This window comes from Diplotaxodon limnothrissa, linkage group LG11 (assembly GCF_057381915.1).
Source record: "Diplotaxodon limnothrissa isolate DT_005_m linkage group LG11, D_limnothrissa_male_GT1.1, whole genome shotgun sequence".
Taxonomy (NCBI): domain Eukaryota; kingdom Metazoa; phylum Chordata; class Actinopteri; order Cichliformes; family Cichlidae; genus Diplotaxodon; species Diplotaxodon limnothrissa.
The window spans coordinates 40,378,655-40,390,357 of record NC_140606.1 but is presented as its reverse complement, the minus strand read 5'-3'; the positions used below and the strand labels follow the sequence as shown (position 1 = coordinate 40,390,357).

Below are 11,703 nucleotides of genomic sequence, written 5' to 3'. Positions count from 1 at the left end.
TGTGAAAGACCCGGAAGTCCAGCTCAGGTGTGGTCAGGTGTGTTAAAGGAAAAGCTCTCTTAAAGGAGAAGTGTCAATTAAACATCCGCGCACGCGTTAAAACGTTGAAATAACAGCGTTAAATGTTCTTTGATTTGTTTTCGTCCAATACTGCGACGAAAAATGTGCCAAAAATGTGATGTTACTCATGAAGCAAGAACAGGGAGCATGTTCACTCCTCCTCCGAACATCTGCGAGCAGGAGCAGCAGCACTGAGAGTGCAGATGTTTGTGCAGATGTTTGTTTATTTGTGCAGATGTTTGTTTGTGCAGGTGTTCGTCGGAGCGGTGAGTGAGTAAAACGGTCTGGTTGCTGTGCCTCTGCGGAGGCACTCGGTAGGATTAACACACTGATGATGTGAAGCCTACATCTTCATCACCATCAGCTGTCTGGATGTTTGGGTCAGAGCCTCAGATCTAACCAGGTCCAGGTGTCTGACCTTTGATGACGTTTCTCGGCCTGCTTCAGTTTCAGGAGTGGAAATGATCTGTGATTGGAGGACGGTGAGAAAGCCCACCTGCTGCAGACTCAAACATGAGGAGCTCCCGCGAGTTTAGCCCCCTCAGAGTACCAAGGCTAAAAACAGCCATAAGAATTTAAATCTCATTCTGCAGATGCGGCAGGTGAAAACAGGTGTAATTTCCGGTGTTCATGATGTCACACAGAGGTGTGGCTGCTTCAGCTGCAGGTCAGTCATTAGTGCTTTTGTAACAGGGTCATAAATAACATTGTTATAATTACACAAAATGTGTTCTAAACCCCCAAACTGCTCCTTTTATACCTGACTTTTAGGACCTCCAAGCCTGTAGTTGTGTTCATTATCAGTTAGAGCCCCTCCTCATTCTTTTCTTCTTCTTCTTTGGTGCAATACTATGTACCCCTTTTGCCTCTCCCCTTTTTCTACAATTCCCCTGTGGGAGAGGTGGGTGTCATTTCTTTCCAACACCTTAAAACACACATAATTCATATTTAGCCACCCTGATGTTTATGATTGCGATTTTAGTTCAGTTATTGTCATTATTAAGCCTGTTTTTGTAAGATGTTATAAGTGTGTAGTATGTGTGTATCATAAATGTGTTTTAGGCGCCATAAATGCTAGCATGAATATATACTCCTTGCTAGCTTGGGAGCTGTGGTGGGTTGAGCTAACCCTCTTCCCCACTGTTTGTATTTGGTCTAGGAGCTGGAGTGGGCAAATTATTTACTTGGAGGTCTTTCTTTCTTTTACCTTTTTTTTATCAGGTATGTCGGATTTCATGTTGTTGTTTTTGTTTTATCTTATGTCAAATATGTTACATGTATATGCATACTTTATGTTTAATGTAAAAATAAATGCCAGCCCTTTTTCTACAATTCCCCTGTGGGAGAGGAGCTGGAGTGGGCAAATTATTTACTTGGAGGTCTTTCTTTCTTTTACCTTTTTTATCAGACACAACGCAGAATCACACCGGTTACACTTTACCATACTGCAATTTTGGAATTGAACCAGTACCAAGTAAACACAGGGACAGTATAAAGGCAGCCCAGTGTGTCGAGATTTATGACATCATCAGTGTTTCTCTGTGATCTTTCCACAATAATTAGTTACCACAGCTAAACACACGTTTCATGCATTATGGTGATATTCTATATATGAATGCTTCTGCTCAATGTCTTCGAATGGTTGATTCTGTGTATCATGCTTGTCTGAGGTTCATCACTAACTGTAAATTTCAGACTCACCACTGTGAGTTATACTCTCAGGTAGGATGGCCTGCTTTGGTAAGTCGGAGGAAATCTCATTTATACAGTTTTATATATAAGGCGATACTTGGGTTGCTGCCTTCTTATATATGTTCCCTGCTTGTAATGAAACATGCTGGTCGGTATTCTCTTCGTCCGCATGGTTACTTGTTGCTTTCTGTTCCATTTGCCCGAACTGAACTTGGTAAAAGAGCTTTTGTCCATTTAGCACCCTCGGCCTGGAACAAACTGCAGAAGGAATGGAAAATGACTGAATTCATTTCATTAAGTGATTTTAAATCTAAACTACGAATCCTTGAGGCCAAGTCCATAACATGCAACTGTTTCAATTAGATTGATTGTCATTTTAACTGACTTTTTATTTTATTTGAATTTTATTGAATTTTATTTTTATTTTATTTGTATTCTTTCACTTATTGTTGCATGTGTGTTGTTGCTGCCTGTGTTTGAGTAATTTCTGTAACTGTGAGACATCTGCTGCTGCCTATCTTGGCCAGGTCTCCCTTGAAAAAGAGGTTTTTAATCTCAATGGGATCTTCCTGGTTAAATAAAGGTTAATAAATAAATAAATAAATTTTGAAACTGTTTTGGTTTTGTTTGGGGGGTTTTTTGGGGGGGGGGGGAGCATGTAGACCACAAAGGCCGGGTCCTCAGGAGGATGCAGCCTACGAATTTGGAAAAGCGGCGCTGCAGAGGAGCTAAACCACTTCTTTGAGGTGAAGGGACCAGAGGTATGGCACACACAAAACACCAGCCCCTCTCGCTCAGTTTTTGCATTTGCGCTCACTCGCAATGTGTCGCTCGCGCTCTCAACATTTCTGCCCGTGCGTGCTCAACTCTTTCTCTACACCGTTATATTTGTGCCACAAAACCAGCCAATCACAGACTTGGAGGAAAAAAAATCTGATTGGCTGTTTTGGTCTCCAATCAGCTCGAAATGACGAAATGCAATATCCCAGAATGCATTTGGTCCAAAATTCAAAGGAGGCAGTGGTGGAGGAGCACAGAGTGGAGTTTGAAATATTACTCTTTCTGGGTCACAAAATAAACTTTTAAGATATTTTCATGCGAGAATGTTTCTGTGTGAACTTCAAATATCTGCTCGATTTATCAAGACATCACATAAGTGCTCTGACGTTTTCGGAGATGCCTGTTACCCACCAGCTGACCGCATAGCTGGACTGGCCATTGGGCATACCAGACATTTGCCCGGTGGGCCGATGATGATTTTTCATTTTTATGTTTGTTTGTTTTTGTAACGGTATAAACAATGAAAGGTGGTGGATTAGCCAATTGGTCATGATCAACTCTGGGCTGGACCAATTACAACACATCCATATTGAAGGGAAAAGGAACGCGATAAGTCCCGTACTTTAGCTAGAATGAAAAAAGACACAAAGCTGGAGTTATTCTGTCTTTGATGCACAGCTGCCTCTTCTCTCATCCTCTCACCCTCTCTCTCCTGTTGCTACTTCAATCATGAAACTGATCAATGATCAGCTGATCGTCTCTCTTGTTTGTTTATCTCCCACTTTGCGCCAGAAACAGGAAACCAGCAGATGTTGCGCTAAACAACAACAGCAGCACGTTCAAGCTTGATCAGCTGTTGTTATAATTTATTTAATATTACTTTCTAGTATCAGCTGATGTTTGCTGGAGCCACAGCTGTAAAAGCTGCTGGTCATGATATCGGTTTGGAAACACGAAGGTGATACAAATCATACATATATACCAACAAGACACAGTGTGCATCACTGTCACAGCAGCGTTTGTTTTAGTTCAAAGGCTTTATGGTTTTTCCTGTAATACCTGGTGGTGTAGTCGGTGATTTTTTTTGTCACTTCAGCCTTATATATTATGTTTAACCCGAGTGACCACCCGGTCAGCTGGTGGGTAACAGGCATCTCCGAAAACGTCAGAGCAGTTATGCAAATATGTGATGTCTTGATGAATCAAGCAGATATTTGAAGTTTACACAGCACCATTCTCGCATGAAAATATCTTAAAAGTTTATTTTGTGACCCAGAAAGAGTAATATTTCAAACTCTGCCACTCTGTGTTCCTCCGCCACTGCCTCGTTTGAGTTTTGGACGAAATGGATTCTGGGATATTGCATTTTGTCATTTCGAGCTGATTGGAGACCAGAGCAGCCAATCAGAATTTTTTTCCTCCAAGTCTGTGATTGGCTGGTTTTGTGGCACGAATATAACGGTGTAGAGCATAGGTGTCAAACTCTGGCCCACGGGGCAAATTTGGCCCGCAGCCTAATTACATTTGGCCCGCGAAGACATACCAAATTACTTTTAGAGCTGGCCTACTGGTATTATACAGCTAATATATATATTGTTTAGTATCAAGCTTTGCTTGTTCCATATTCAGTTTTTCAGCAAAACTTGTTTGAGTCCATAAGAAAAGATTCATTCTTATATCTGGAGGAAGTTTTTTTTTCAATAAATATTAATGTTAGCCCGCGACCTTGTTCCAGTTTTGAATTTTGGCCCACCGTGTATTTGAGTTTGACACCCCTGGTGTAGAGAAAGAGTTGAGCACGCACGGGCAGAAATGTTGAGAGCGCAAGCAACACATTGCGAGCGAGCGCAAATGCAAAAACTGAGCGAGAGGGACTGCTGTTGTGTGTGTGGATAATAGCAAACACTGAAATACATTTTTTGCAAGCAGGAATGAATTTTGTTCACTCAAATTCAGCTTTTCTTCGCTCAAAATAAATTTCTCCTCAAAATGCAACACTTGCACCTGCAAACTTTTTTTACGTGCGCTCAATTTTTTTTTACATGCACTCAGAATAGTGGCACAAAAATAACGCCATACAGAGGCAGCAGCAGCTAAAACATTGGACAGCAGCAGCAACCCAAGCCTCATGGTGCAGGAGTATGAGGTGATGAGGTGAGATGCACACTGAGGACAGTGAACCCCAGAAAGGCCACCAGTCCAGATTGGGTGACCAGAAGGGCCCTAAAAGAATGTGCAGACCAGTTGGCTGGGGTCTTCACTAAGATCTTCAATTCTTCACTGTCCCAGTCCTGCATCCCGCCGTGCCTAAAGTTGGCCACAATTGTCCCACTGCCAAAGCGCACCAACATTAGCGGCCTCAACAACTACCCACCAGTTGCTCTAACACCTGTTATAATGAACAGTGTGGGCAAGTAAGTAATTATAGTTACTAGTTACTTCTTCAAAAAAGTAACTGAGTTAGTAACTGAGTTACAAGATTCTAAAAGTAATTAATTACTTGAAAAGTAACTATTGCATTACTTTAAAAAAAATGTTTAACCCTCTGGGGTCCATGGTATAACGGGCCATTTTTAACTACTTTTGATTTTCAGGGCTCAATCCTTGGCCCTCTTCTTTTTTCATTATACCTGCTCCCTTTGGGGTCTATTTTTAGAAAACACAAAATATCCTTTCACTGCTACGCAGACGACTGCCAAATTTATTTGCTTTTAGCACCAAATGGCCCAGGCTCCATCCAAATCCTTTTGAACTGCCTTGATATCAAAGCTTGGATGGCTCTGAACTTTTTGAGTTTCAATGAGAGTAAAACGGAGGTGATTGTATTTAGACCTAATAATATTTCATGTAGCCTGCTCGTAAATTGTGGTTGGCTAGGGTCTTATATCAAGCAGCATGTGACAAACTTGGGAGTCATTATGGACTCAGATTTTACTTGGACAAACATATTAGTTCGGTGTTGCAAAAAAGCTTTTTCCAGCTGGGGCAAATAGCTAAGCTGAAGACAGTTTTGTCAAGAGGTGACATGGAGAAGGTAATAATAATAATAATAATAATGGATTGGATTTATATAGCGCTATGCCTTTATTTCAACACGGCTTGACTATTGTAATGCACTGTTTTTTGGAGTCAGACAACGATCTCTTGCTCGTCTTCAGCTCATTCAAAATGCTGCTGCCCGCCTCTTAACTGGTACCCACAGCTATGAACATGTAACACCTATCCTGTCTTCTCTTCATTGGCTTCCTGTTCATCACAGAATCAATTTCAAAGTCCTAACACTGGTTTATAAATGCCTTAATGGTCTTGCTCCCCCATAACTTTCCGAGTTACTTCAGCCTTATATTCCTTCATGGACCCTCAGATCAGCTGACCAGCTGCTGTTGGTTGTCCCAAAATCAAGGCTTAAACGTAGAGGAGAACGAGCCTTTTCAGTTATGGCCCCAAAACTTTGGAATACGCTGCCTTTAGATATTAGACAGGCATCTTCGTTTCCTGTTTTTAAAATGCTCTTGAAAACACACCTTTTTTCGATAGTGTTCAGACTGGCTTGAGTTTATGTGGTTTTTATGTGTTTTATTATGTTTTATGTGAGCGTCAGTGGTTGTATCTTGTGTTTTATCCTGTGATTCTGTTCAGCACTTTGGGCAAACGTTTTGTTTTTAAATGTGCTATATAAATAAACTGGATTTGGATTTTCCCTCCACATTTCACCTTTAAAAACTATTTACTTTTCCTTGTTTAGTATCATCCTTTTCAGCACAACCTCACACGTCTGAATTTACAGTTATGTTTTCATTTTTTACATACTGTATTAGCACAATTGATCTAAAATCAGACAAAAACATAAAATCCGAGTAGAAAATTTTATATTTTTTACTGTAACAACCACAAACATGTTTAATGAATCATATTTCATAACTTTAAATGCAAATATAAATTGTCAATTTTAAAATCCTATGCACAAGTTTTGCAAACATAGTTATTTGCAGCCATTTACCTTTTACCCTTTTTATAACCTTTTCAGACTATTTACAGAACAATCAGCTGTTCTTCATTCAGTAAGATGCCACACAAATTATTTGTGCCACTCCAATAATTTCTGTCCACTATAAAGGAGAACATCACAGCCTGATACCTGCAGGTCTGACAGCAGCAGGTGTATCACTCCTGTTTCTACCTGGAGACAGCAGTCGCTTCATTGTTCTGACACACAACACAAAACTATCCACAACACTACACACTAACTACACAAGACAACACATTAACTACACACTGCAAACATGCTAAAAGTCACAAATCTCTCACATCTCAAAACTCGCTCTCGCTCTCTCTTTTTCTGCTCTCTCTCTCGCTGTCACTCCTAAATCTTCCGCCTCTTCCTAAACAACCAAATGTCATGTCGCCATATCATTTTTTGATTGGTCGACATGGTGCATTTTTCCACCAACACCAACATGTTTTTTGTTTGGTCATAAGCAGAGTGCTTGCTAGCGCTGTCCTTAGACAGTAAACGTGATGAAACTATTCAGGAACAAACGCCGTGTATATATTGTTTATCATGACTCTGGTTTTACGTGGCCTGTCAACACAATTTAAAAACTGTTATATATCACCTTGTTGCTTTGTCATCTTGAAGTGGTCATGTAATTGGCTTACCCCGACCACTTTATTCTTCTTCAATCAAACAGCAGCACTCATGCGATTGTTTTGCTCACTAGCTCCAGGTGTTGTGCCAGAAAGTGGTCGTCGGGCAGAAAGTGATTGCTGTCCGCGGGAGTGCCCGCAAATGCTTAAAGCTGTAGCGCCTCGATTACTTACAGCTACTTCTGTGTAACTAATATAATGTGCAGTAAGCTGAACACAGCTTCAACCGTCTGTTGAAAAATAGTAACGGACCGTATTTTGTTGTTAGTAATGGTAATGGCGTTGTAACGATAGGAACAGTAATTACTCATATTACTCGTTACCAGTGTTGGTCAAGTTACTTGAAAAAAGTAATCAGTAACTAATTACTGATTACTTCCCCAAAAAAGTAATCCCGTTACTTTACTGATTACTTATTTTCAAAAGTAATTAATTACTTAGTTACTTTTTAAAAACACGATTTACAACCTGAATAGTTGATAAAGCGATAGATCTTTCAGCCCAATTCTACTTTTTCTGCATAATCCATCATACAAAATGTAATCAAATGGAAAAGTCTCTTTTTAAAACTTGTTTTATTAGTTTTAATCTTTTAACTTTATGCATCAAGCAAAAATGTAATTATATGCAACATTCTCTGACTGGAAGAAATTTGTTTAATATTTAAACCTATTTTCTGCACATTCCAGCACATAAAATATTTTTTTTGTGTGTTTACACTCACTCTTTCAAATAGATGCAAGTAAAACACTGCAGAAAATAAATAAAGTCAAAGACTAGCGGAGGTAGGGTAGGCAGAGGTTTGTCCTGGTGCAGGTGTGCCGCAGCGGTCAGTGGAAGAATCCACGAGTTTCTCTGTGAATTTCCCATTACGTCATAGCTACTCGGTGCTTGCTTGGAGGTTTAGGGGTTTTTTCGCTGTAAAAAGAAGTTTTCTTCCCACGCACAGCGGACACTAATGTTTTTGTCACTTTTTATGGAATTAAACTCAAAGTAAGGTCAGTACTTCCACGCTTTAAACGCTGCACGCTCATACTCTCTTCCGCACTCGATAATGATCCATTGTTGATCTGCACACAGCTGTTGTCACAAACGTCGCACTCGCTTACGTCACTGTCATGAGACATTCTCGCAAAAAAATCATGGTTTTAGTAACACAGTAACGCAGTGTTCCTACCGGAAAGTAACGGTAATCTAATTACCGTTTTTGCAATAGTAATCCCTTACTTTACTCGTTACTTGAAAAAAGTAATCGGATTACAGTAACGCGTTACAAGTATCTCTGCTTGTTACTGAAAAAAGTAGCACCGTTAGTAACGTCGTTACTTGTAACGCCGTTATTCCCACCACAGATAATGAAGTGCTTCGAGAAACTGGTCCGACGTCACATCATGTCCTGCCTGCCACCCACACTCGACCCGCTCCAGTTCGCATACAGAGCTAACAGATCAACTGAAGACGCCATTGTTGCAATGCACCACATCACCATCTCTCACCTGGAACATCAGAGGCGATTCACCAGGCTGCTCTTTGTTGACTTTCGCTCTGCTTTTAATACGATACTCCCCAACAGACTAATAGTTAAACTGCTGGATATCGGACTTCCTTCTACTACCTGCTGCTGGATCAGAGACTTCCTGTCAGACCGTGTATAGAGGGTTAGAGTGGGGCCTCATCTTTCCTCAGCCCTCAGCCTTAACACCAGCTCTCCACAAGGCTGTGTACTAACACCCCTACTGTACACTCTGTACACACATGACTGTGTTAGTTCCCACCCAGTCAATGCAGACATGATATAGAGCTGAGGTCCAGAGCATGTCGGATTTGTGTGCAGACAACAACCTGGACTTCAATACCACCAAGACAAAAGAGCTCGTAGTCAACTTCAGAAGGAGGAAATCTGAGCTGCAGCATCAACAGGGAGTGCATGGAAAGGGTGTCCAGTTTCAAGTTCCTGGGTGTGCACATAGAAACAGACCTCCAATGGAGCTCAAACACCTCGGCGGTTTTAAAGAAGCCCCAACAGCATCTTCATTTTCTGAGAATCCTCAGAAAAATGGAGCTGAAGAAGGTGCTGCTGATCGTCTTTTACCGCTGCTCCATTGAAAGTGTGCTGACAAACTGCATCTGTGTGCTGTTCTCCAGCTGCACCACAGCATTTCAGAGGGTTATTAATATGGTCCAAAAAATCATTGGACATCCTCTTCCCTCCGTTAAGGACCTGTACAGCACTCACTGTCTCCAGAGGGCACGCAGCAATAGTAATGTGCAATAAACATACTCATTCTTTTATTTATTACGTCATTCATTTGCTCATACCATTCATGCACTTAAAAAAATCCACTTTAATTTAAGTTACTGTGCTGTTTTGTTGTGCTATTGTACTAGGTATGACTGTGCAATGACAATAAATGTCATGGTCTACGGTGGGTGGCTGGAGTTTCCATTAGGCTCCTGAACTGACCTGGGATCCGCCCCTGGGCAGGGCCAACTCCAGCTCCTGCACACCTGGAGCCTATTGCAGGCTATCAAGCCAGAGGGATTTAAACCACACATCGATGTTCACTCACTGCCAGTTCGTCATCAACCCATGTTGGTAACAGGTCTTATGTTTCAAATTCTCGCTGTGATTCATCTTACTAACAAAGACTCTTTGTGCTACAGTTGCTGTACCCACCCTGGCTCACTCCACCTCCGGACTCGGAGTACCTAGTGATCATTTTGGAAATCCCTCTGTGCCTCACCTGCCTGCCCTCCTGCCATCACACTCCATCTGGAGCCCCGGATCTCAGGTCAGCCTTTCCACGCCACTCAGCCTCCCCTGGATCTTCATCACCCCCCTCTCAAACACTCCAGGTCCCTAACTGCAAGTAAGAATTGCTGCGCTTATACTGGCCACTTCTGAGCTGCCTTCACTACCTACCTAACTTCTATATCCTCTCCCCTCAGTGTGACTGTTCCCCACTCAGCTCCGTTCCACTTCTCAGGCCTCGTTCCCTCGCCCTAGCCACGTTCCCCTGGGCACGCCACACCAAGGCTCCACGTCTCGTCATTTTCTGTCTTTGCCACGTTTCCCCTTTTTGTTCCCCTTGCACTTAACCGTAATAAACTATTAAATCATCTACCGTCTCCGCTCTGGGTTTCTGCACCTGAGTCCTATTCAGTACCGGCCATCCGTCGCCGTGACAATAAAGAGTTGTCTTTATTTGCTGTTTTATCGGTTTGCTAGTTGTTGAATAGTTTTGTGAGCTTTGACCTGAGATTCTGGCGTTTCTGGCAAAATACATTGATATTTAAAAATCAATTCAGAATTTATTGAATCAAAATCACTTTATTCAAGCTAAAATCGTTTTGAGTCAGAAAAATCGATTATTGAAACCCACCGCTATTTATAATTTAGTCTGGTAACCACCGGTTTCACTAACTAACCAGACCCCACTAACTGTGGACTGTGGGAGGAAGCCGGAGAGAACCCACGCACAAAAAGGCCCCGCCCTCATTGTGGAGTTGAACCACTACTGGCCGTGATGTCAAAATATCCATTTTTCCCTTTGAAAGACTAAAGGTTAAATATCAGCTGTATTTCCTCCGGCCAGTCAAGAGGGGGCGGTAGGCTTTCATGACGTCACTATCCTCAGGTTAATGTGTTTGTTAATTGCTGGCTGTCATGGTAACAGTGTGGCGGCCTGTGCCGGGAGGCAGTTGCAGACAAACGTTTGGCTCTGTGTGAAGTGATCTATCCGCTTCTGATCGATCACATGACTGTTGTGGAGCTGCTTCCGATCGGTCTGATCTGTCATCGATCGCTTTTTCTTTGTGTCCGATGGAGGTTCGTTTCTTGTCTACGCCAATGTACTCCGGTCTCCGCGCGCAGTGGGCGGGGATTGACCTCCGGGGTTCCACGTCACACCGCGATGGTTGTCCACCCTGCGCCCGCGCGGGCGGGTCTATTTTATCCGCGCAAGTCATCAGTCACGTGACGCCCTCGGCTGTCCTAGTGGCTGATGAGGGTCACGTGAGCTGTGGACACGTTGTCATAGAGACTGACTCCCCCCTCACTATCGTCAACCCGCCCCGGTAGAGAAAAGAAGCGCTCCCTGACAACTGGCGGGGGGCTGGGCTCACAGACCTGAGTGGATTGTGATTGGTCGAGCGTCCCAGCAGCGGGCTGAGCTGTGATTAGTTAGAAGTACAGAGCTTCGCTGTCAGTCAGAGAGAAGCCCCGCCCCCTCCGCTCAGACCGCGGACGCTCCGGGACGAGAACCGCACTTCTTTGATCAGAGACCGGAGCAATCAGCTGGATCAATCGGAGATCGGCAGGTGATCGACCATCGGCTGATCAGGGATCGGTTGATCAGGGGAATGTCCCGGCTGCTGGAGAGTAGGAGGCAGGACAGGATGAAGGAAATTAACCTGAAGGTGAGTTCACCGGAAAAAAGAAAGAAATGCTCTCCGGGCGCGTGCACACCGCTCCTCGCGGATGGATCGGGGCAGACGGCTGCGCGCGTCCGATCAGGAGTTATT

At 42.9% G+C, this 11,703-nt stretch overlaps 1 protein-coding gene across 1 annotated transcript in view; it reads left to right on the top strand.

Moving 5' to 3' along the window:
• Positions 1-11,421: 11,421 nt before the first annotated feature.
• The window catches only part of arhgef2b (rho/rac guanine nucleotide exchange factor (GEF) 2b), a 38,241-nt gene continuing 37,959 nt past the window's right edge, over positions 11,422-11,703 (top strand). Inside the window, exon 1 of the mRNA XM_085366769.1 lies at positions 11,422-11,598. Coding sequence (XP_085222895.1) covers positions 11,542-11,598 — 57 coding nt within the window. The 5' untranslated portion in view covers positions 11,422-11,541. The remainder of the gene's footprint in view (positions 11,599-11,703) is intronic.